The sequence below is a fragment of the Garra rufa genome, chromosome 5 (assembly GCF_049309525.1).
Source record: "Garra rufa chromosome 5, GarRuf1.0, whole genome shotgun sequence".
NCBI lineage: Eukaryota > Metazoa > Chordata > Actinopteri > Cypriniformes > Cyprinidae > Garra > Garra rufa.
In genome coordinates this window covers 27,911,685-27,939,215 of record NC_133365.1, presented here as the reverse complement: position 1 = coordinate 27,939,215, position 27,531 = coordinate 27,911,685, and the positions used below count along the sequence as shown (strand labels likewise).

At 36.3% G+C, this 27,531-nt stretch overlaps 1 protein-coding gene across 5 annotated transcripts in view; it reads left to right on the top strand.

Moving 5' to 3' along the window:
• Positions 1-636: 636 nt before the first annotated feature.
• The window catches only part of ltbp3 (latent transforming growth factor beta binding protein 3), a 56,847-nt gene continuing 29,952 nt past the window's right edge, over positions 637-27,531 (top strand). For all 5 annotated transcript variants that reach the window (XM_073839729.1, XM_073839725.1, XM_073839728.1 and 2 more), the window contains exons 1-5: positions 637-1,304; positions 25,630-25,778; positions 26,008-26,122; positions 27,087-27,253; positions 27,362-27,467. In XM_073839729.1, coding sequence (XP_073695830.1) covers positions 1,064-1,304; positions 25,630-25,778; positions 26,008-26,122; positions 27,087-27,253; positions 27,362-27,467 — 778 coding nt within the window. In that variant the 5' untranslated portion in view covers positions 637-1,063. The remainder of the gene's footprint in view (positions 1,305-25,629; positions 25,779-26,007; positions 26,123-27,086; positions 27,254-27,361; positions 27,468-27,531) is intronic.

Sequence of the window (27,531 nt, the reverse complement as noted above, 5' to 3'; positions counted from 1 at the left end):
TTCCTAGCTAGAATTAGACCTATAGAATTTCCTAGTTCTTTATGCTTTATAATAAAAAAAACAGTAACCAACAGTGTTAAAGACATGGTTACTTAACGGCCTGAGGTTGAAGCCTGTCTAAGCTGACAACAAGTGCCCAAAATCTCTATAAAACCAGTCAACAGATCAGTCCGACCAAGCTGGAAGACCAACTAAGATCAGTGAACCAGCATAGGCCTTTTCAGCTGAGGTGTTTAAAAAAAAAATATATATATATATATTTTTTTTTTGGCATCTTGCAAGATTTGGAAATCGCGTGTGGTACTGTTCTCTTACTCTGCTCAAGTAGTAAACAATAGAAATTAGTGTTGCGCATACAAAAGTTACGGCACCGGGCACGCAGCTGGCATTTCCACCGTCATTTTTGTTTTTACTGATCGTGACTGCAGCGGAAAATCGCGCGCAACACCGTCATATTGCGCTCGATGAGTTCGAAATAAGGGGAAAAGAAGGTGGCGAGGAAAAGCACCGACATCAAAAATCCTGTGAGTCCCGCTCCTGTACTGCTCTGGCCCTGCTCCAGCTCGGCTGCCCGTGGATTGGCTCTCGCTTTGCCTCTCCTCCTCCTAAACTTTCCCAAACTGCAATACGCACACACGCCATCCACGCAGCGACTGAAAGTTAAGGAGAACTATGCTTTAAGGAATGAGGAGTTTTTCACCTTATTCCACTGCCAGGTTGCCTTCGAAAACATGTAAGAATTTTAAAAAGCCTTTTGGAAATGTCGCAAACGGTCTCGACGCGGATCATCTCTATTTTTTATCCACCGAACCGGACGTAATTTTTCAAGTTTCTCACTTGGAACTGGACAGGAAGGCATCAGGAAAACTTTCTGCGAGAGGGCTTTCATAGCCAGCGCTGCCTGGGAAAAGAACGTGCGCTTGCGTACATTTTCCAAACGCGGCTCCAGCAAAACGTCTTCTGCGGTCGTGCCCGGAGGGACTGCCTGATCCGCTCAGGCTTTTCGTGGATATACCTTGGGTGGTAGCGTGAATGCCCTGTGTTGGCATTGAGGGATGCCAGCATGCCCTCGCTGATTCTCTCCCATCTGCTCCTCATCTGGCTCGCGCTCCCGCGGCTGGCTCTGTGCGGCGAGCGCGCGTCCACTCGCGAGCGCTTCAAAGTGGTCATCGCGCCGCTCATCTGCAAACGGACGTGTCTGAAGGGCCAGTGTCAGGACACCTGCGAGCAGGGCAACAACACGACTCTCATCGGTGAAAACGGACAGTCGGCGGACACATTGACCGGGCCAGGCTTCAGAGTCGGTAAGCTCTATTGTTAAAAGTTTTTGCCACACTTGGATGAAGAAGGACCTTAAAGGTTTAGCTTACCCAAAAATAAACATTTCAAAGTGACTTGAATTACATATTTATGTCGTTCCAACTTTATTTCACAACAGATGAGATTTTAGAGACTGATGTATTCACTTTCATTGCGTATTTTTTCCATACGATGAACGTGAATGGTGACTGCGCCTGTCATTCTGCCTAACGTTTCTTTTTGTGTGTTCATGGAAGAAAATAACTCATGCAGGTTTAAAAATGACACAAGTGTGATTAAATTATGACCAATCCTTTTAAGTTTTGAGTGAACTATCCCGAAATGTACAAACTTTATGGATGAAATATGGCACGTGAGCCTGCAAGTGGAAATGCAATAATAACCCCCTCTCTCTTTCTCCGTCTATTTCTCTCTCTCGCTCTTGGTAATGGTTTCTGCATATTGTCTGGTTGGCAGGGTAGCTCTCGCTCTGAGCTGTATCAGATTGGATGTGGTAAGGCATGGTGCCATAAAGTCTACGCAGCAAGATCTGCACTGCTCACACACAAATTCTCATCTTAAACACACACATACTGTACATTCACATTCTCTTTGTCCACATAAACACACACACTCGCAGTCGACTCACCACTGAAATAGTTTGTATGTGTGTTAGCAAGAGAAACCCCCCTCTGCAAGAGCTGGTGTACCAGTTTGTTATTTCAAGTAAAGAATGCCAGGAGCTGATATGCTTAGAGAGTATATCTATAAGTGTGTGTGGGTATGTTAAGCTCAACATGTTTGTCTGGGTTCTTCATCAGTGTTGTGATGAAAGTGATGGTTATTTTAGTTCTGCCTCTCAGCAGGTTCATTTGCTGTGTTGTCTTTCTTTCTTTCTCTCCCCTCTTGCTCTCTCTAATTTTGTCTGCTGGATGCCCGTGTGCTTTTTGAATGTGTCGAGTCCAAAAATAAATAAATGCGGTAAAAATAAAGGAGGAAGCTGAGTCACTGCTGAGTGAAAGCTACATTTATGGAAGTCTGAAGAAGTCCACACACATCAGGCTCTAAGACTCTGACCAAGAGCATCTGTGGTTCGTGGTGTATGTGAGAGTATATGGATGTGGGAGAGAAGACTTACTTTCTGAATAATAAACATCATGTTTGACCCATATTCTCTGACCTATCAGAATCAAAAACAAGCACAGCTTTATAATTAGACATAGACCAATAATTTGTTTGACAGATTTATTTATTTATTTTTAACAGATATTCATACCTTTCAGTATAATTGTTTATTTGTTATCTTTTGCTTTCATTGGTCGTAAAAGAAAAACAGGAAACTTGGATCATTTTAAATTTGGATTAAAATATTTAAGAAGTAGAAAATAAATCTGTGACTTAGCAGAAATATATACTTAGTAATAGTATTAGTAGTAATAGTATTTATTAGTAAAATATTTATAATGCATGCTTTTTTTTAGTTAAATTGTAATATTGGTTAATAGACACTTTTTGTTGTTTGGGGTTGGTAAGATTTTTAAATTTTATGTTTCTTTTATGTTCACCAAGGCTTCATTTATTTGATCAAAAATAAATTGTAAATATATTGTAAAAATAGTAATATTGTGACAGTAATATTACGATTCAATGAGTAGAAATCTCAAAAGAACTGACTTTGAAATCAAAATCTTTTGTAACATAAATGTCTTTACTTCACTTTTGATCAAGTAATATGTGTAAGTTTTTATTTCTAAAAAAAATATTACTAAGCTTAAGCTTTTTAATTGTCTTGTATATAATCATAAAGTCAGTATTGATCCATATCTATTTATAGTAGTTCTCAAAACCATCTTTATTAGAATGGAAGCTGTAATTTGATTTGACAAAGTTAACTGAAAGTCATTTGTACATCATAAGTGAATAATGAATCACATCCTCACCATAAACTCTCACAGGCTCTTTTGGATGAATTTTGGCAGAATTTTTAGATTACAAAAACCCAACCTTTCTAATCCTAACTCTACACCAAAATGATTTGTCATGTCTGTAATGTGGACACATTCTCAAACTATTTTTCTTTCACACAGGTCCTGTTGTTTGCATGATAATCTAAGAATTTGTCTGTCTACAAGATTATGAGAACAAACAAGAATCACCCACAAGCTCTTTCACAATGCTACCCAACAGTCTGGTTAAAGATTTTGTTGTTGTTTAATTTTACCAGACCTGAATTTTTCTGTTCTCATAAAAGTCTTTTGGGGAATAATACTCTCTTCACAAGGCTTTTTTTTTTAGTTGCTAGCTTAGCCTTGACCAGAGTCCAGGGTTCATGGTGTTCAGTGGAAATAAGCACTGCAGCTACAGTCAAACTGTATAATCATCATCATTATGATAAGCCTTTAGTTTAATGCCAACAGTGAGTTCGTCATGAAGTGTTTTACCTTTTGCTTAAAGCCTGACTCACTTGTCAAAATGATACATATTACATTTTTCTCTGACATAGACTTTATGGTTTCAGTCATGAAATGCACAAACCGTCTGGAGGATCAGGCACCTAACTCACATGTCGACTCATCTTATTTCTTTTCTTTTTGTTAAAGGAATAGTGACCCAAAAATGAGGATTTGCTAAAAATGTACTCACCCTCAGGTCATTCAAGATGTAAATGAGTTTGTTTCTTCATCAGAACAGATTTGGAGAAAGTTAGCATTACATCACTTGCTCACCAATGCATTCTCTACAGTAAATGGGTGCTGTCAGAATGTCCAGAAAGTCCAAACAGATGATTAAAACATCACAAAAATCAACAAGTAGTCCACACAACTCCAGTCCATTGGTTAATATTATGTGAAGTGAAAATCTGAGTGTTTGTATCAACCAAAAAAAACATTAATGTGTTTTTAATTTTCAAACTGTCTGGAAAATATCCTCTATCCACACTTCTTTAGTGAAGTAGTCATCTCACTTAATTCATAAGACAAATATGCACCATTTACAAGCAAAAACAGCCCAAAACAGGGACAAGCAACAAGGGATGAATTTTTTCCACTGGTGTTATTTTAGATTTTGGACTTGTATTTTGGACAGAATGGTTGGTTTGAAATTAAAATGCCTTAAGGATGGATTTGTTTCTTACAAACAAGCAGACATTAATTGATGAACTGGAAGTAGTGTGGTGTATTTTGTGATGTCTTTATTAGCTGTTTGAATCATACTGATGGCACCCATTCACTGCAGAGGATTCTCTGGTGAGCAAGTGATGTAATGCTAAATTTCTACAAACCTGTACTCTCGGATGGCCTGTGGGTGAGTAGCTTTTCAGCAACTTGTCATTTTTGGGTAAACTATTTATTTAATATTTAATATTTACTGACAGTTTCATTAGCAGTTTGTAAAGTACAGAGAAAGTGGCCTCTTTTTCTCTTTTTGTGTTCCTCTGTGTGTCTGTCAATTCCAGGATCTGGGTTTTGTGGTTAGAGGTGTGTAAACCCCAAACCATCCTCCACTTCTGCAGAGTGCCCAGAATGATGCCAGCACGCCACAGAGGCACTACCCAATGCCTATTTCAGTCCTCGTTCGCACACACACACTGCCTCTCTTTCACATGCAAGCGTCACATATTTTCTTGTGTTTTGGTGACTTCTGGTCTTTTCTTTATTTAACTCTGTTCTACGTACAGCACATTCTGTAATCCCTTTTTTATTTCACTACTGTGGAGTGCAGTGATTAGAGTGCACACAATAGTAAGAGCCAGCTTTATTACATAACTAGATACATGAAGTCTTCAGGGCTAATCAGGCTTTATTCCTCCCCTGCTCTCATTTTGGTCCTATGCATGGAAAATCCATGCAGCAAGCCACAAAGGAGCAATTTGAGGGTGGAAAATGTGTCAGAAATCCAGTCGAACATTCCAGAAGCATGCCAATCCTTGTGTGTTTGTGAGCGTATGAGTCAGTGGTCATCTACCATTTGTTGTAAGTATGAAGTGCAGTAGTTATTACTTTGTGTCATCAACCTCTGGTTTTTCAGTCCTTTCCCCTTGTTATCTAACCTTTTGTGAATCATATTTCCCAGTCTTGCTTGTGGAGTTCCCCATGCATTTTGTACGCAGAGGATTGAAGAGCAGAGTGAGATGCAATTGGCATAATTGGTCTTGCCAGTATAAGACTTTGAAACCCCAATTAGAGGTTGTGTTGGAAAGTGATAAGAGAACACTGTGTATAAGTGAGTGTCTGTGTTCGAGGGAGAGGTGGCAGCTGTGGGCTTTTTTAAAGGGCAATATTGAAACTCAGGCCCTTAAACAAGCATTCTGGTTTACTCAGAGTAAACTCACTGCTTTTCACTGTGAGAATGTGGCCAGTTATTTAAAGCAGAGCAGAGGAATGTCTGTATATGTATGTGTATTTGTTATTGGCCGCATACTCTGTAGTTATTCAGAAGTGAAAACATCTGAAGGTTAATGGTAGACAGGGTTTTTATGAGTGATAAGGCTAATTCAATTATTTTTCAATCTTCATTGACACTTCTAGCATTATAGACATCCCCTTCATTGTGCCTTTGTGATGCTCAGTATTTAAAGAAAAAATAAACTTCTGTCATAATTTATTAACATCATGGTGACCGATTGGATGCAGTACATGCATGCTTGCGTTTTGTTTTTTAACCAATTAGACTATACACTTTAGATGTTTGAAAACCACCAAACTGCTCCCAAACCAACCCAAAGTTTGTCCAGCCACCCAAACCAATTTTTACCCACACAATTAAATTCAAAACTGCCCAATCTGGCAACACTGGGCATAGGGCTGGACGATTCATCAATGAATTGAAACCAAAATTCAGAACCTGAGCAAAACTGCCCGTAGGGCTGGAAGATTAATTGGAAAGTAATCAAAACCAAAATTTTAAATCTGAGCAACACTGCCCGTAGGGCTGGATGATTTATTGATTACTCTTCGATTCAATTACTTTATGATTAATCGAAAAGCAATCGAAACCAAAATCCAGAACCTGAGCGACACTGATCATAGTGCTGGACGATTAATCGATTACTTTTTAAAAAAAATTTTTTTATTGAATTTCTTTCTGATTAATCGAAAAGTAATGAAAACCAAAATTCAGAACCTGAGCAACACTGAGCATAGGGCTGGAAAATTAATTGAAAAGTAATCAAAACCAAAATTTTAAATCTGAGCAACACTGCCCGTAGGGCTGGACGATTTATTGATTACTCTTCGATTCAATTACTTTCTGATTAATCGAAAAGCAATCGAAACCAAAATCCAGAACCTGAGCGACACTGATCATAGTGCTGGACGATTAATCGATTACTTTTTTTTTTTTTTATTAATTTTCTTTCCGATTAATTGAAAAGTAATGGAAACCAAAACTCAGAACCTGAACAAAACTGCTCATAGGGCTAGAAAATTAATCGAAAAGTAATCAAAACCAAAATTTACAACCTCAGCAACACTGCCCATAGGGCTGGAAGATTAATTGAAAAGTAATCAAAACCAAAATTTTAAATCTGAGCAACACTGCCCGTAGGGCTGGACGATTTATTGATTACTCTTCGATTCAATTACTTTCTGATTAATCGAAAAGCAATCGAAACCAAAATCCAGAACCTGAGCGACACTGATCATAGTGCTGGACGATTAATCGATTACTCCCCCCCCCCCCTCCCCTTTTTAAAATTTATTTCCGATTAATCGAAAAGTAATGAAAACCAAAATTCAGAACCTGAGCAACACTGAGCATAGGGCTGGAAAATTCATCGAAAAGAAAAAAAAAAAGGCTATTGATTGAAAAGTAATCGAAACCAAAATTCAGAACCTCTAAACAATGTAATTTCCCCCTGTCGGTTATTTAGTTTTTTAAAAATCCTGTTAATACTTTCCCATTAAAAACATACAAACAAATGTGTAGTCTGCGTTATACAAACATGTATTAAAATTGCGCTTGCTTCTTTTGCAGGGTCTCACACGTGAGTGACGTGTTTAAGACCAGATAAGATGCAGAGTTGTTTTTGATCCCATTAATTTTTATTGTATAGGCAAAAACAGTTCTTCAGAAAATCTGAAAGTTAAAGTCATACAGGTTTGCAATTACACCAATGTGAGTAAATGATGACAGAATTTTTCGTTTTGGGGTGAACTGTATCCCTATAGAATTTTTCACGGATGAAAATGTGGCTGTGAGGGGTAGACTACAGTCTTTACAATGGTACACACTGTATAAAGGTACTAGATCATGTAATTTTTCAAAACTGTTTTTATGAAGTTTTAGTCAACGAAAGTTTCTTTGAAAAGACATTTTGTCAGCAACAGTACAATCCATTGAACACACTGTGCTTCTATCCCTCACAGCCTTGCTTTCATTCCTGTCAAAAATAAAATATAGCACTACCCTGACTAAGGAAAGGCCAAGGTGTTTTAATATTACTGGTTAATAACAGCACAGACTAAATCCACAGACTAATCATAGATCAGCAGGAGGCTGTGATGTCAGTCGTTATGTTTGGACCCCTGTTTTTACTTAATCTGCCATTGCAGGGACCCCCTCTTTTCGGGAGCCCGGGACATCATTTGTGGTTTTCTCTTTCACTGGTGCCCATGCAAACAGAGACACCAAAACATTAATATTTTCTCAGTCAGACTAAATCTTACAACTTCAGTTAAACACGGACAGATAAAGTACCACATCAAGACTCTTTTGATCACTCTGGATTCACAGTAGCACACTCAGATAGGTACAAATAGTCTCCAAATACATTTATTTTAAACTTAAAAAAAAATTCCAATGAGTCATTTCATCATAGTCTTAATGTATAGAATAAAAGTTAGTCTTTGCAATGTCTGGCCATTTTTCCATCTGTACATGAAATTTTCCGTAATATTCCATTCCAAATGTCCCCTTTCTCTCCATAAATACACAAATACCTGTCAAGCGCTGATGATGACATCACAGTCACAGTCTCCCGCCGGCATTCCATCAGTCCACGCTGCCTGAATTCTCACATCTGTTTGGCTTTCAGAATCTGGAACCTCTGCTGTTGCCAAGGTTATGACACGTTCTGGCCCCCATGCCACTATGTATAAGAAGCTTGCAAGACGCTGTGTCATAGCAGGAAAATGTAAACATTTAGATGAAAGACAGGGGTTGCCCTGCACTGGTTTGTGTATGTTTTTTGTAAGATCTGTGGATGAAAGGTATTTTGAAATATATTTGTAGCTCAGGTCAGACTCTTGACAAAAGTGGAGGTGCTTTGAAGTAAGTTGGCTGTTTTGGAGAGCTGTGTGACCCTGGACCACAAAATCAGTGTTCAGTAGCACAGGTATATTTGTAGCAATAGCCAAAAATACATTGTATAAGTCAAAATGATTGATTTTTCCATACATTTTTTGTTGAATTCTTTTCATTAGGATATTAAGTAAAGATCATGTTCCATGAAGATATTTTGTAAATTTCCTATCAAAACTTAATTTTTGATTAGTAATATGCATTGCTTAGAACTTCATATGGACAACTAAAAAGGAGATTTTCTCAGTGTTTTGATTTTTTTTGCACCCTCAGATTCCAGATTTTCAAATGGTTGTATCTCGGCCAAATATTGTCCTATCCTAACAAACATACATCAATGGAAAGCTTATTTATTCAGCTTTTAGGAGATGTATAAATCTCATTTTTGAAAAATTAACACTTATGACTGGTTTTGTGGTCCAGGGTCACATTTGTGCTTATTGGAAGTCAAACAGCTTTTAAAGGTGTCATCGCATGCCCATTTTCCACAAGTTGATAGGATTCTTTAGGGTCTTAATGAAAAAGTCTATAACAACACCCTTTTTACCTTGTCAAAAACAGCTCTTTTTACACTGACTCTTTTTGGAACATGTCCCTTTAAATGCTAATGAGCTCTGCTCACCCCACACCACTCTTCCATGGGGTGACGAACAGTTCTCTGACTGATAACTTTAGCCACAGTCATTCATACGATTCATTAAAAAAAGTATGCTCACTTCTGCTGGAGGTGAAGCTGGATCACAAATTATTTGTGCGAACATAAACGCATTCGGGCAGATTGGGAGGCGCATTCCCTTTAAAAACTAAAGTAATCCTCTGCGTTTTCAGCAGCTCAGATGTCGGGAGTAAATGACGACTGGTATGTTCATTACTGCATCCAACAACAAAACACCTCAGTCACTTAGGAGACATTTTTGTCTACTTCTGCTCCGGTGAAGAAACAATGGCGGACTGTTTACAGCTCACTCAGGATTAGAGGTCGACCGATGTATCGGTTTTGCCGATTAATCGGCACCGATAGTTGATTGGCCGACCTATTGGTTATCGGCAAAAATCCTTGCCGATAGTTTTTCCGGGTTGCTTCTTTGCTGAAGCGGCTCAGCTCCGCTCCGCTCCGCTGTCATAGAGTATGAGAGGTTAAGCCCCAGACCAATGTTTAATGTCAGGATTGTTACCATATATTTGTATTGATTTATATCCAGCTGGTGATATTCTTAGCCAGCAAAGTTGCAGATTTAAAGACATGACGTGAGAAAGCAAACTGTGTTCATTCAGCCGACCGAATCCTGCGAGTCACAGCACGCCATAGTTTTACATTACAGATCTGTCCCAAATCATTGTTAATGTTGATAAAGACTTGACCCTGGGCTGGAAGATTGAGTATTGTGCATTTAAGCAAAATAATTTTTTATTTCTGTAGCTCTAATAATGTCTGTATGCTTCATATAGAGCTATAATTTATGTTTTAGCCTTTTCGTCAGGCAGCGGAAAAGCATGGTAGTTACGCACTTTATTTTACAATGCCATTTTCCTGTTCTTATTTTATTTTAATAACTGATCAACAAAAATATCTATTAAAAATTAAGATAAAAATTATACAAAACGAAATTCGTTTAAGAAGGGATTTTCCACAAATAAAAACATACGAAGTGGTCAAATTGTGTCTGACCCTCTCCAATTCTCCCGGCGTATTGCCGTCCAATTCATACCACGTCCTTTATGACATTTACAAATTACACAAACTTCTTTCGTAATTAACACATTAAACTGAAACAAAACAAATAATATTTAAACATAAATGTAAAACAGAAACTAAATTGTTTCTGAAATGGCTGCAATTAACGATATAGATCGTACTTTCTCTTTCCGTTCGATCTGTTCTTTAATCTAACCTTTGCCGCTTTTTTTTATCATTCTTGAAGTAAACATTTGCCTGTTTGGTGATTAAATAAACTGTTTTAGATTTCTGCTTTAACTACACAACGTGTCCTGTGTGTGTTTGATACCTGCAAGCTATCCGTTAATGCAGCGCTGCACGTTTGTCCGGTTTCATTAAGGGTGGGTAAAAAAAAAAAGGATTCTCCGATGCATCACAATCCTCTCTTCAAGGAGCTTGTGTTTTTCCCGCATATGGCACATGTGCGCGCTAGAGAGGCGGCGGGCTACATTGCACAGGATTTGCACTGTGAGCTACATGTGCATTGTTAAACAGTGTGAACTTTCAACCGCAGTTTTTTACTTTACATTTGCCTTCATTTCTGCCGTTTGTAATGTAGTAGGCTACTATTAGGTGCACAAAACTCGCGCACTGACAGACTTTCACTTGTGCTTTGGGTTTGTTCGTCCTAAAAAGCTCGATTGCGGATGCGGTTAAATGCACTTGCATTTTCGAATACTTTTATACGAAACTGATGTACAGTACACACAGTCAGTTATGTTTTCAGAGCAGGACAAAACATTTGATATATCGAAATAGATCTGTGCATTCGTTTTAATGCAGCCTGTTAAAGAAGCTACTGTCTACGATCTCATCAGCAATAATCAAATGATAAAGAAAAAAGAACACATTTTAAATAAGTAATTGTTTAAAAAAGTAGCCTGCTTATATAATGGAAAAATCAATTTGATGTAAAATGTAAATGAAAATGTAGCCATGTGCAGTAATATTGAAAACTGAGAATGTGATGCATGGTTATATTTAGTTGATATTGAAAATCGTAATTAAATTGAATCTTAATTTTAAGATGGCAGTAGGCCTACGGACATACAGAGATTCCAAATATAAACAAAAGGCATAAAACCTGCAATTTTACATATTGTTAAAATGTAAAGATTCACACCACTTTACAATGAGCCCATTTGTAACATCAACTAAGATTGATGAAAGCTGTAGAATAGAAGTGTTGTTCCTTGTTAGAGTGTTAATTTCAACATTTACTGTAATATTGTTAAATTTTGAAGTTTATTTTGTTAACATTAATGAACTATGAAATAACTTTAATGATCAATATATAATTAATATTAATATTTTTATTCATTTACAAAGTATGGTTTAGTATTTTTTTTTAAATAGTACAGCACTATTTTAGTTGCTGTTCAGTATCCATTTTCAAAAACTATCGGTTAATTAATCGGTATCGGCCAGTGTGGTCCAACCTAGCTATCGGTATCGGTAAAAACCAATATCGGTCGACCTCTACTCAGGATGGGTCTGTGCTAAAACGACTGTGTCAGTCAACAAACGTGGGAGGGGCCTATGCAGAACTACGTCACTCTGCCAAGAGTCTGTGAATGGCTTGATCTGAGAAGGTGGTTATGATTTATGGGGATTTAAAAAAAAACACTGGGTGGATTTTTATCATTATAGGGTGGTTGTGTACACATTTATGTTCAAGCAACATGTAAAAGTAAATTTAGCATCGGATGACCCCTTTAATGCTACACTTTCTGAAATGTTTGAAAGAAAATGCCTCTGTATTCACAAGAAAAAGGCATCCATACATGCTAGAATGTTAATATTTGTGTTTGTGTGGTATGTTGTGTGGTATATGTGGGTGTGTTTATATATGTTGATATACAGTACAGTACATGCACATTCCCTTTTAGTAAACACTCTCTTCTTTTTTTCTAGACTCTAGGTGAGCATTTTTCACAGTCTCTCTGATGTTTTTATGACTGTCAGGTTTAACATACAGCTGATAGTGATTATATATAGTTTCTTGGGAAACTTGGGTTCAGTATTACAATGGGTGTGTGCGTGTTGTTTTTGTTATTTCGCTGCCCACAGAAATAAACAGTCCCAGGCTTTTGTCAAGAAACTGAATTAGGTTGAATAATCTTTTGCCCCACCTTCTGTTTTGACTCTAATGGCCACTTTTATATTTTCCGTATGCTTGTGTTTAGATCACTAAATTATAGTTGCTAACATACAATTTAATGGGAGGGTTTGTTGGTGTTTTTTCTCCTAACTTTGTTAGCAGATAAGTTAGTTGGTATTGATGTGTTAGCGGGTGTGTTAAGTGCTATGTTCGTAGATGTTAATTGAAGAAATGTGTGAGAGTGGGCAGTGTAATTCAGAGTAGAACTGTCATACTTGCGTACCTGCAGCTCTAATACACACTACTATCTTTTGAAAGAAGTAAGTTTTATTCAGTAAGGAAATACACTGCTGTTTTCAAAGACGCCTTTTCTGCTAATCAAGGCTGCATTTATTTGATTAAAATACACAAAATATACACAAAATTGCAAAATATTTTTGCAATTTAAAATAATGGTTTTCTATTTTAATGTACATTTAAGTAGAATTTATTCCTGGGATACAAAGCTGAATTTTCAGCATCATACTCCAGTCTTCAGTGTCACATGATCCTTCAGAAATCACTGTAATATGCTGATTTATTATCAATGTTTGAAACAGTTGTGCTGCTTAATATTTTTTTGGAACCTGTGATATTTTTTCTGGATTCTTTGTTGAATAAAGTGTTAAAAAGAACAGCATTTATTTAAACAACATTTTTAAAAATTGTGATATACACTATTGTTTAAAGTTTGGGGTCAGTATTTTTTTCTTTCTTTCTTTCTTTGAAAGAAATTAATACTTTTATTCAACAAGGATGTGATGAATTGATAAAAAGTAATAGTAAAGACTTATATTAATAGAAAAGATTTATATTTTGAATAAATGCTGTTCTTTTTAACTTTTTATTTGTCAAAGGAACCTAAAAAAAGTATCACAGGTTCCAAAAAAAATATTAAGCAGAACAAATGTTTTCAACATTGATAAAAAAATCAGCAAATTAGAATGATTTCTGAAGAATCATGTAACACTGAAGACTGGAGTAATGATGCTGTAAATAAATTATATTTTAAAGTATATTAAAATAGAAAACCACTATTTTAAATTGCATTAATATTTCATAATATTACATTTTTCATTATTTTTTTATCAAATAATTGGAACTTTGATGACCATAAGAGAGTTCTTTTAAAAAAAACATCTTACTGATCCTAAACTTTTGAACAGCAGTGTAGTAAACTGATATTTTTACATATAAAAAATTAAAAACAATAAAAAATCACCAACCCCACAAGTATAGGAATACCAGTAGATTTTGACCTTGTGGGGACATTTCTCAGGTCCCCATGAGGAAACAGGCTTATAAATCATACACAATGAGTTTTTTTGATGAAGTAAAAGTGTGCACAATCTCCTGTGAGGGCTAGGTTTAGGTGTAGGGTAGGTGTAGGGCGATAGAAAGTATGGTTTGTACTAGGGCTGCAACTAACGATTATTTTAATAATCGATTAATCGGTCGATTATTTTTTCGATTAATCGATGAATCGGATAAAAAAACAGAACTAAAATCTTTAGAAAGTGCACGAACATGTTGCTCCTTGAACTGTTATAATAATAATAATAATAAAATAAAAATGGACTAACACAAAAAACATACACATGTATGCTTTACATCTGCCAAATATATAGACTAAATAAACTAAAATTACTATCCGTCAAGACAGCGGCTTGCTGTGGTGTACATGCTGCATGGTTGGCATTTCCCATCAAGAAGCCTCTCAAATTAAATTCCTCAGTGCGCATTAAAAAAGGCATGTGACTTTGCACGCTGGAACGGGATAACTTGACTAACTTTCTGCTACATTCATTCTGCCATGGCGGTGTTTAGTGTCCTGCCATCAGCAGCGACCAGCTGGAAGAGTTCCGCATTCAAATGCACGCAAAACTGGCCTCAAAGCCCCAGCAAAAGTAATTACCATGAATGAGTCAAGGCAAAAATTAAGAAAATATTCGAATTACTTATTAATAAACTAGTATTTTCTGATTCAGTGTTGCAAAGATGAAATTGACGATCCTGCCATCTGCTCATTAATGCCCAATGCATCTTTATGGATTAGCTAATGAAAGAGTTTTGTTTTCGATTTTAATTATTTCGTTTTATAGTAAAATAATAATTTAAAGCTTTCTATAGATATTGTGTTTGTGAGGCAATTACCTGGGTTTCGGTTAATTATTGTGAAGCGCTCCTGTTTAAACCAAAGATATCAAGCGTATTCTGTTTGTTTTCTTTAAGAGCACATTTTGTTGATACTGTTAGTACACACAAACTAAGGTAGACCCTTTACAGTTCCGGCCCGGGTGGTAAATTACTCTTACCTTTATGAGCAAAAAAAGAAATTCCACATTGCACTGGCGTCTCAATGTCCTGCAAAGCGCGCTTCTCTCCGCACAAACTTTGGAATTATCTTGATTGAATGATTAAACTAATATTGTGATATGTTTTAAGTTTTTTATATCAATGGATTTTAATTTAAATCGCGATGAATTAAGCAGGCTTTAGATCTGTCTGCCGCTGTTTGCTAGGTATAACTTTAAAAAACAAAAACTTGAATTTAACAAACAAAAAGTGTTCCAAATATATCTCTAAATTAACTTTATAAACTAAAGGAACGAAAATAAATGTAATCACTTTGCTATTAAAAACAGCAGCTGTGTAATGAGGAAGAGAAAGAGAAAAAAAGACAGTCGGACTGGAAATTCAGTCGGCCAAAAATTGATGAGCTGTCGGACATTTTTACAAGGAATGTTTGTTTAATAGCCTATTTAATACTCTTAGGCTACTTTCTTAATTAAATATATTATTTCTTTGATTTATTTTAGCGTTTTTAGGCTGCTTGTTTGCTGACTGAAGTGTAGGCTATATATAAAAAAACAACGTGCCACCGTCACAGCCCTATTCAAAACTGAGACGATTTCACCTCAGCAGAGCTCCTCTTTCTCCTTACGGTTGTGGTATGTTTTCGACACATTATACAGACAGACAGTGTTACAAAAACTATAGAAGTAGTTTTCTCCATCTCCACTATCCAACGACCCGTACAGCAGCTGTTTTGCGATCGAGCATTGGCTGCTGTGAAAGTACGCTAGCCAAAGTAGGCTTAAATATCAAACATGTTTGATATAAATCGGGGCAGCATAGGCCTATATATATAATGTAGAAACGGTGCTTTATGCTCAAATGTTCCAGTTTTGCGCATAAGTTAAATTCGCATTTTTGGATGGAAACACAGCTTATGAGGTGCCGAACTCTGCTGGCATCAGAGCGGGAGAGAGACCGAATGTGTCCACTCCGCTCTGCGCTCAATTTTTTTTTTTAAATATATATAATAACAACCAAATGTCTCTGCGTCGCGCGACACAACGAATCGATTATGAAATTCGTTGCCAACCTTTTAGTAATCGATTTTTATCGATTTTATCGATTCGTTGTTGCAGCCCTAGTTTGTACAGTATAAAAACCATTACGCCTATGGAATGTCCCCATAAAACATGTAAACCCAACGTGTGTGTGTGTGTGTGTGTGTGTGTGTGTGTGTGTGTGTGTGTGTGAATGTGTTTTTGTTATGTTTTTATTTACAGTGCATGTTATAGCTAGGTAGTGTTTTTCTGATGTTGTTTGGATCAGCCTCATGACCATAATCAGTTTGTTTGGAGCATCAACCACTAACCACACGTCTGAGAATTTCTGCTTAATTGAGCGTTGACTTTATAATGTTTATAATATATATTTTTAAGCATGGCCTTATAATGACCTGAAAATTGTAGGCTCATCAATATTAACTGGATTATGTAACAGTTATTCAGTGGTGCTTACTAATTTGCTGAAAGGCGAGTCAGTGCTGGTTGCCCATCCTTTTTAGGATTACTACCTAATGCCTGTGTGTTTATTCAGTATGTTACCAAAGTAACCTTTTGGCAAATGTGTCTGCTTGGTTTTAAAGTTATTGGTTTGCGTGGTCACCTGTAGTTTTTTCTTGTATATTTTAAATCTTAATTTAGTGAGCTAATTGGGCAAAATTTAACTCTAGGTTGGTCTTTTGTTCAACATCTGAACAATCCCCTTCCTTTTGTCATGTTTAAATGAGTCGGTCATTATCCACTCTCGAATGTAGGTGTTGAAGTTTATCCGAACTGAATAACCCTTAGGCTGAAGCATTCATGACTAATGTTGACTGGTGCTAAAGTGATTCATCTGTTTGAGGAGGTGGCTGGGGATAAAAGCACTGGTGCTTTAATAATAAAAGAACTACTCTCTTTCTCTCTCTTTTACTCTCTCTCTTTCTATGCATATGTGGGCCTACGTAGGCCTACATAGAGAGAGAAAAAGAAAGAGAGACTTGATGTCTATATTAGAGGTCGACCGATGTATCGGTTTTGCCGATTAATCGGCACCGATAGTTGATTGGCCGACCTATTGGTTATCGGCAAAAATCCTTGCCGATAGTTTTTCCGGGTTGCTTCTTTGCTGAAGCGGCTCAGCTCCGCTCCGCTCCGCTGTCATAGAGTATGAGAGGTTAAGCCCCAGACCAATGTTTAATGTCAGGATTGTTACCATATATTTGTATTGATTTATATCCAGCTGGTGATATTCTTAGCCAGCAAAGTTGCAGATTTAAAGACATGACGTGAGAAAGCAAACTGTGTTCATTCAGCCGACCGAATCCTGCGAGTCACAGCACGCCATAGTTTTACATTACAGATCTGTCCCAAATCATTGTTAATGTTGATAAAGACTTGACCCTGGGCTGGAAGATTGAGTATTGTGCATTTAAGCAAAATAATTTTTTATTTCTGTAGCTCTAATAATGTCTGTATGCTTCATATAGAGCTATAATTTATGTTTTAGCCTTTTCGTCAGGCAGCGGAAAAGCATGGTAGTTACGCACTTTATTTTACAATGCCATTTTCCTGTTCTTATTTTATTTTAATAACTGATCAACAAAAATATCTATTAAAAATTAAGATAAAAATTATACAAAACGAAATTCGTTTAAGAAGGGATTTTCCACAAATAAAAACATACGAAGTGGTCAAATTGTGTCTGACCCTCTCCAATTCTCCCGGCGTATTGCCGTCCAATTCATACCACGTCCTTTATGACATTTACAAATTACACAAACTTCTTTCGTAATTAACACATTAAACTGAAACAAAACAAATAATATTTAAACATAAATGTAAAACAGAAACTAAATTGTTTCTGAAATGGCTGCAATTAACGATATAGATCGTACTTTCTCTTTCCGTTCGATCTGTTCTTTAATCTAACCTTTGCCGCTTTTTTTTATCATTCTTGAAGTAAACATTTGCCTGTTTGGTGATTAAATAAACTGTTTTAGATTTCTGCTTTAACTACACAACGTGTCCTGTGTGTGTTTGATACCTGCAAGCTATCCGTTAATGCAGCGCTGCACGTTTGTCCGGTTTCATTAAGGGTGGGTAAAAAAAAAAAGGATTCTCCGATGCATCACAATCCTCTCTTCAAGGAGCTTGTGTTTTTCCCGCATATGGCACATGTGCGCGCTAGAGAGGCGGCGGGCTACATTGCACAGGATTTGCACTGTGAGCTACATGTGCATTGTTAAACAGTGTGAACTTTCAACCGCAGTTTTTTACTTTACATTTGCCTTCATTTCTGCCGTTTGTAATGTAGTAGGCTACTATTAGGTGCACAAAACTCGCGCACTGACAGACTTTCACTTGTGCTTTGGGTTTGTTCGTCCTAAAAAGCTCGATTGCGGATGCGGTTAAATGCACTTGCATTTTCGAATACTTTTATACGAAACTGATGTACAGTACACACAGTCAGTTATGTTTTCAGAGCAGGACAAAACATTTGATATATCGAAATAGATCTGTGCATTCGTTTTAATGCAGCCTGTTAAAGAAGCTACTGTCTACGATCTCATCAGCAATAATCAAATGATAAAGAAAAAAGAACACATTTTAAATAAGTAATTGTTTAAAAAAGTAGCCTGCTTATATAATGGAAAAATCAATTTGATGTAAAATGTAAATGAAAATGTAGCCATGTGCAGTAATATTGAAAACTGAGAATGTGATGCATGGTTATATTTAGTTGATATTGAAAATCGTAATTAAATTGAATCTTAATTTTAAGATGGCAGTAGGCCTACGGACATACAGAGATTCCAAATATAAACAAAAGGCATAAAACCTGCAATTTTACATATTGTTAAAATGTAAAGATTCACACCACTTTACAATGAGCCCATTTGTAACATCAACTAAGATTGATGAAAGCTGTAGAATAGAAGTGTTGTTCCTTGTTAGAGTGTTAATTTCAACATTTACTGTAATATTGTTAAATTTTGAAGTTTATTTTGTTAACATTAATGAACTATGAAATAACTTTAATGATCAATATATAATTAATATTAATATTTTTATTCATTTACAAAGTATGGTTTAGTATTTTTTTTTAAATAGTACAGCACTATTTTAGTTGCTGTTCAGTATCCATTTTCAAAAACTATCGGTTAATTAATCGGTATCGGCCAGTGTGGTCCAACCTAGCTATCGGTATCGGTAAAAACCAATATCGGTCGACCTCTAGTCTATATATATAATGAATAATAACACAAGTGGATTGTGGTTATGTCATGTGTGTTTCTGCCAGGGAGAGCCAGTGCTCTTTATGTATGTGTCTGAGCTTGCTGGCCTTTGCACCAGGGTATCTGAGGAATGTGAACATTTCTTTGCTTCTGCACCACTGTACCAATGGCACTGTACCACTGCACTCATGGTTGTCTCTCTTCCACTCTCTCTCTCTCTCTCTCTCTCTCTCTCTCTCTCTCTCTCTCTCTCTCTCTCTCTCTCTCTCACACACACACCCCTAATGGTCTAGTTCCTGCTTAACCACTGGTGCATTATAGAAAAACAGCTTGCGCTTCTTTGTGTGAATTTTCTAAACAGTCTCATTTTTTCCCTTTTCCACTATCTGTCATTTACTCATTCCTCGATTTATTTTTTCTCTCCTTCCTTCTAAACCTCTGCAACAATTACACCTAGTTGTTTCCTTTGTTTTGAAGAAATAGTTTATGGCCAGCGGTTTGCTGTGTAACTGTTTAAAAGCTTTGTGTGTCTAAAAAAGCATTAACTGTGTTTCTCCGTGAGTGAAGTGTGTGGTTTCAGAGAGAAGTCAAAGCACATAAAGTTGTTCATACCTCTGCTTGTGAAAAGTACATTTTTGGGTTTAGAACATTTATTGAGCACAAGATGGGATAAACACTAACAGACAGAATGAGGGTCAACACTGAGGAACAGAGATACAGAGCTGACTGACAACAATATTGTGTGTTAACAGTTTTTGAGGGATAGTTATAAAGTCTGGCTTCTTTGATTTGTTCACATACACTAGCATTCATAAGTTTGGGGTCTTAAAGGGATAGTTCACCCAAAAATGAATTACTCATCCTCATGTGGTTCCAAACCCGTAAGACCTTTGTTCATCTTCAGAACACAAATTAAGATATTTTTGATGAAATCCAAGAGCTTTCTGACTTTGCACAGAAAGCCACGTTCAAGGCCCAGAAAGGTAGTAAGGACATGGTTAAAATAGACTAGTCAAGACAATTTTTTGACAAAAATAATAGACAATTTTTTTTGCCTATAGCCTTACTTATTTGAACCAGAATATACAGACGAAGAACTAACAGAGACAAACATTTTACGTCAGAACGCCGGCTCCAGCGTCAGCAGCACAACACACATGTTATTTTTGCTTTCTTTGTGCACAAAATGTATTCTCGTAGCTTAATAACACATATGGTTAAACTAACTGACTATTTTAAGAATGTTCTTACTACCTTTCCGGGCCTTGAAGGTTTTAGTTGCGTTGCTGTCTCTGCAGAGTCAGAAAGCTCTTAGACTTAATCAAAAGTATCTTAATTTGTGTTCCAAAGATGAAAGAAGGTCTAACGGGTTTGGAATGACATTAGGGTGAGTAATAAATGACAGAATTTTCATTTTTGGGTGAACTATTTCTTTAACAACCCCAAACTTTTAGTGTATGTGAATTTAATATATAATTCGCGGTGTGCTCAACATGTGTTGCTCCTCCATCATAGAGACACACAGAGATTGCAGTTTTATTGCTCAGAAGTTGCTCTGTAATATTTTAAGATAATTAGTTCTGAATAATTTAAATTAATATAGAATCTGATAAGAATTTTTTGAGTTCTTAATGAAACTTCAGACACAGGGCCAGTTTTACTCTACGGTGCAATTCTATAAAAGCACAGATGGAAGGGGAGAAATTCTCTGTGTGATTTACTGACAATGCACACATTAAAGAATAGATGCAGCCAAATCATTTCCCTAATGACAAGCGCAATCTACCTAGAGCAGCGCAAATTTCGCCTGCTTCAAGACTGCTTTTTTTGGCCATTAAATAATTTTGCAAATACCAGTAATTTGACGAGCGCAACCGTTAGTAAATCATGTTGCCTGATTTATTTTAGTACTCTCGTCTCATAAATTTTGTGTCTGAAATGGAAACATCTACAAATGCATATTCAATAAGGTCAGGCGCAAAAATAACGCAATTTTAGTCTATCCTGACAGTACTTTTTTAACGCCAAAAGATGGTTAGCGCTGGCGCAAACTGTTGGTACAACTGCCTTTATGGCAAACTTTGGTTTCTTGGTAAATCTGAGCATAGTTTAAATTATTATTGAGATGGCATGGATAAGATACTTTTTTATTTTAGATTGAAAGCAAAAGTCTTAGTTTGCTCTCTGATTGTATGGCTGGCTAGAAGCAATGACATATTAACGCCATCTCATATGTCATTTTGACTTGGCACAGGATGCTATTTTAAATGAGCTTTTAGCTAGCATTTGACTGAGGCTAAGGTTGCTTACTCTCATGTGATTTACACTGAGTAGTTTGACCTACACCCACAATATTACCTTACATCAACCCAAGAGTTTACTAGTATGGTGGCTAAGGCAAAAATAAAAATATTTGAAATATCTTACTGGTGAGCAAAAAGATGTTTTAAGAACGCAATCAGTAAAAGGTTATTTATTTTCATTGTGTGTCCTAGATAGCAGTTCAAGGACCTGATGTGAACCCAGTGAAGCTGATTTATCCACTGCTGTGGCAGGTTTATGGATTCAGCTGCCTGCTTTTTAAACTGAGGTGTGAGAAAGCTGGTATGAAGCTTTCAGCTTCTTACTGTAAATACATAGTGATTTTCAGACAGGCAATGGATTAGATGAGCACAGCAGACACACCCCCGACTAACCCACAGAAAATCATCACACGGTCTGTCCTATCGCATACACCCCACCCATTAACACACACACATACGCACACATATTGGGTCTGTTAAATCCATCAACATGCTCTTTAGCTCAGCTAAGCGTAAGAAAGTATTTGACATTCCTCAGAAATCATAAGCACACAATATGTTGTACAATTTCTAGAGCGTCTGTCAGTTTTCTGGCCTTTCTGAGATTAAAGTAAATATTTTATAAGCAAAACAAAGATAGATTTAGACAATCAAACTAACATTTTGGGTATAAGAGGGCAAGATATACTACAAAGGCACCACAACCCCAGTAAACTAAATGCTGCTGGGAAAAGTCACATGTATGTGTGTGAGTTAGTGGTGTAGTGAAGTCTAAAGCTGTATTTTTGAAACCTCTGTCTGTCTGGAGTACTGCAATTAACTCAGCAAGCACAGACACACTGAAGCATTCCCACACACACAGACAGCTTCACACACACATAGTTATGAATACATATGCACATCATAAGCAAAATCATAAGCTTCCACACAGAAAATCACTCACAGCCATATATACACGCCCTATACACCCACATAGGCATTAAAGCTTCACGGTACACATGCAGACACTGACAGAATGGCACTTTACATTCAGTATGTCTCTACTGTGAATACTGGATCTTTAGAAAGGTAGGAAGAAAACAGTAAAAAAGAAAGAAACCTTTTAACCTTTCATTTTCTACTCATATGGCTGTTTGTTTTTGTTTTGCTCGAAACGTGGTTGGTTGTTTATTTGTGTCCGTCATATATGTTTATCTTTTGGTTTGGTTTTACTTCAAGTGTTTCCCTCTCTCATAAGCACATTCTTATAAAGTCATCCTATTTTTATGTAATGTAAGAATGGTGGTGGTGTGGGAGCTTGAATCAGTGTGAGCATGTGTGGGTGGTAGTCATACGCATGCAGACAGTCTCCGGCCAGCTGTAATTGTTTCCGTGTGTTGTCCTCATCAAGCTACAGGCAAGCCGCAGTTTGCTACTGCCAGCCTGATCATATGCCTTTGTGCTCTTCAAAATTTCCCCTGTTTGTCTAGAATCAATAATCTGGAATTTTTGTATTGTTTTGCACATGTGCTCTCAAGGTTTTCTCAGTCCACTGACTTTACAGTTGTTGGTTCAATCGTAACTTGTTTTTCTTGGCGTAAAAAACTTTTAAATTGGTTTTTTTTTATGTTTGTCTATTAAATTGTGTTCCTGAGAACCATTTTCTTCCATATTCTTAATTTAACAGGGGCTAAATATGAAAATACTTGTTTACATATTAAATATTAAAAAGCCTAAAGCTAGGTTGATGTTACAATACATTTTTAAATATAAATTCTTGCTGAATATGGGCTAGAGGTCTAAGGGCCAGATTTATTAACAGCAAACAGCAAAGCCCACGCAAACTGTCTTTTGGTTAAAGGGTTAGTTCACCCAAAAATGAAAATTCTGTAATTAATGACTCACTCTGGTGTTGTTCCAAACCCATAAGGCCTTCATTTGCCTTCAGAACACAAATTATTTTTGATGAAATCCGAGAGCTTTCTGACCCTCCATAGACAACAAGGCAGGCCCGGCTGCGGAATCAAATCACTGAGGGTGCTTCTTAAATAACTGAGGGTGCTCTAACCTTATATAACCTAACCTATATATATATATATATATATTAGCGTCTGTTTAAAATCACTAAAAAGCTGTAACTCACCTTATTCATCGCAATCTCACAGAGACACATTATAATCACTTAAGTTTGAACCATCACCTCTGTTTTTTTCATGATTAAAATTTAAAAAGTTAAGAGACATCCAGGCCTTGATGTCATCCAGACATTTCAGCAGTGCAGCGACAGAGCTAGTGTCATTTTTCTTAAGTTTGAATCTCTCTTATTTGCATGCTGTCTACTTTGTTATAATGAGATGATTCGTGCTGAACACAAAAATGTTACCTCAACAAAAACTCAGGCGATTTGAGCTGTGAGTGGATTCTAACTTAAATGACTCTGATTCAAGAAATCAACAGATATGTCTCTGATTGCTACATTGCTCAACGCAGCAAAAACACGTTGAAACAGGAAAAACCATTACACGCACTGGATAGTTTGCTAAATCTGCAATGGATTGCCATTATTACAGCTTTAACTGAGTAGAACCGGGCCTACAGCAAGGGTCCTTCCACATTCAAGGCCCAGAAAGGTAGTAAGGATATCAATAATGTAGCCCATGGGACATCAGTGGTTCAATCATAATTTTGTAAAGCTATGACAATGCTTTGTGCGCAAAATAATAATAATAATAATAATAATTTTTTTTTCTCTGCATCACCCTAGGGCCATTTTGAAGAGTACCACGATGATACTTTCCAAAATGGCGCTAGGGTGATAATTACGATTGCGAAATTACGATTGATGCCACTGATGTCACATGGACTATTTTGTCAATGTTGTTGGTACCTTTCTGGGCCTTAAATGTGGAAGGACCCTTGAAGGGTCAGAGAGCTTTTGGATTTCATAAAAAATATCTTAATTTGTGTTCCAAAGACAAACGAAGGTCTTGGAACAAGATGAGGGTGAGTAATTACCGACAGAATAAAAATTTTTGGGTGAACTAACCCTTTAAAATAGTACTGTCAGGGTTTAAGACTCACAGTGAAGAATTAACGCTGAAAACGTGTGGACACAGTTATTTTTACGCCTGACTGTATTGAATATGCATTTGTAGGAGTTTCCATTTCAGACGCAAAATGTATGGGAGGAGAGTAATAAAATGAATCACGCAACATGATTTATTAACATTTGCACTCGTCAAATTAATGGTATTATTTAACATCCAAAAAAAACAAGTCATAAAGCAGGTGGCATGCTAAATCTGTATGTGTGATTTACAAGATTTTAGATACAAGTATTTAATAAATATATTTGTCTGTATATTTTAGTTGAGATTAGATTTTGCTCATTTATCTTCTTGCTATTTAAATTCATTGCTAGTATTGTAGTAATATGGAGTAGTGCTGTCACTAATGTTTGTTTTGGTAATCAAGTAATTGGTCGATTATTCGGACGATTAATCGAGTAATCAGATAATTATAATAATTTTTAAGGTAATAAAAATAGACCTAAGCAAACAATAGCCTTTAAAATAACTTAAGATACATATGTAATAGCAATGAGCAAAGAATGCGCCACTTCCGGTGTTAGGGCGGTTACTCGACATAGGCAAAATGCAATTGATGATTTTTTTTGTAATTGAGTACTTGCACTGAATCGAGGAATTGTGTCAGCCACTACAGCATAGTTTTTTTTTTTTTTACAAAATAAACTAAATTAAATTAATTTTAAAAGCTATAAAATCAATAACTTTAAAAACTCATTATTGTCTCTATTATAAATCATCAGTTTTTAATAAAACATTATGTTTGCCTTTTCTCCTACCTTTCATTCAACTGTCACTAAATATACTCTTGAATAATTTATAGAGTAGCTCTTCACAAACAGAACACAATAACAGACAGACACTGGATTTTTCCCTCTAAAACCACCATGGGCTGGTATTAAATAGTGCTGTTACTTGTGCCAGTGTTCCAGAATAATCTGGTTAAGCCTGGCTTGATATTTCAGCCCACATAAGAGTGCTCTAACCAGACCACAGTCTGACACGCTACAATATAAAGCAGATACTCTGAATCCATGTTTAAACCAGGGCTTGTGCTTTTGTGACAGAGAAAAATAATTCAAATACAGTCTGCAAAAGCCTCTGCCCTCATAAAGAGTTAGTATGTGCTAACTTTTTTTCAGTTTTCACTCTATCAATCTTTTAATGATGTGATTGTATATTGACTATAAGATCTAAATGTCTAATCTGTAATCTGTCTATGTTTGCAGTGGTGTGTCCTCTCACCTGTATGAATGGAGGAGTATGCAGTACCCGCACACACTGTCTCTGTCCACCAGGCTTCACCGGACGCCTCTGCCAATTCCCACTTCGGACTCAAGCCTCTCGTGGCAACAAGCAGCCCGTCTACAGCGTACAGGTGAGTGTCTCCTTCACGCTGTGTGTTCCAGTAATTCAATAGCAAGTGCACCCTTGGAAATATTGTTAAAGTATTTTTTTTCCAATTGTCATCTTAATTCTGAACAGACAAATTAATGCAAAACCACGCGTGAAAGAAAGAATATACTGAATGTGTCTCATGTCAGGTTTTTGTCCTAATATTTGTTTAGATTTTTAATTATTGACTGAGAATAAATGAATCTTTCTAGGTGATGCCTGAGTCCCAGGGTCTGTCAGAGTCAGGTGGCACAGGTGGGCGGCAGCAGATGACACAGACACACTCTGTGTTCACTCTGCAAGGGACTGGACATCACTCTTCTGAAGGTAATTGGCCACAGGACATTTTCACTTTTAATTTGACTGAAACGTGGTCTTATTCACATGTGTACAAAAGTAAAACAAAAGTGAGAATCTTTCCATGCTAAAATAATGATCCAAAGATGGGATGATGGTTTGAAACATGGTCATATGAAGAGTGAATAATACATTTATAACACTATTTATTTATCTTTGTTAATGTTAGTCATTCAGTGTTAATTTATGTTAGTTCACAGTTCATTAACTACAACTGTATAAAAAAGTTGTTAATTAAAACCAAGCTGAATAAAAAATAAAATGTATAAATATTGGAATAAAATAAATAATGAAAAAATAATAATAATAAACAAAATGACTAAAACTTAGATTAAAATTGAAATGAAAACTGAAAATATAAAAATAAAAAGCTAATTTAAAATATTCATTAATATTACAGTCAAACCAAAATGTATTCAGACACCTTCAACATTTCTCACATTATCACGGATTATTTACTATTGTTTAGAAAATGGTAATAAAATATGACAAGAACTCAGAGTTAAACTGTGTCAGAACAAATTCATCTTGATAATGTCAGATAGCTTTGATAGAAAGGTATATAACAAATCAAAGCGTCAAAACAAATTTTGGTCCTGAATTTTTTATTAATTTTACTGGAAGTCCACTGTATGAAGAATTTTTCGGGTATAATATGTCACAGTTTACTTTATTTTGCTATCCTCACTTACAAAGATGAACTATAGTGTCCTGCACCCACTAGTGAAAAAAATATCTAAAATTATATCTGATGTCTGAATAATTTTTGTTTTGACTGTATAATAGTAAATAAATAATAGTAAAATTACATTTTATTTCAGAATTTGTGATATCATTTACATTTATGCTTTTCTGCACTTCATTATTATTAAAAAGTTATTTAAAAATAACTGTATTTCCTTCTTTTCGGTCTCCTTTTTATTCATCTTTCCAGTGCAGGTCAATGTCCGTGTTGTTCACACGCCAGACACTTCAGTTGTTATTCATCCTCTTGACCAATCAGAGAACAAGCCTCACAGCACCAAGACTGTGACCCGCCTCCCTCCACAGACGCATAAGCCTAAGGGGAGGTGCTTCCAGGAAACCACACCCAAACAGGCTGTGAGTGACAGAAGCAGATGAGACGATACAGAAAATCTGATTTTCCTATGAATTTCTTTTTTGAGATATATTTAACAACACACTAATTCTTACTTTTTGTTTTTGTAGTGTAGTAGTAACCCTCTCCCTGGTCTGACCAATCAGGAAGATTGCTGTGGCAGTGTGGGTAATTCCTGGGGCCAGAATAAATGTTACAAATGCCCATTACTACCTTGTAAGTTCAAATAATTTCTCTTATATAATTGAACTGTTCTAAGGGAGTTGAATTTCATTGTTTG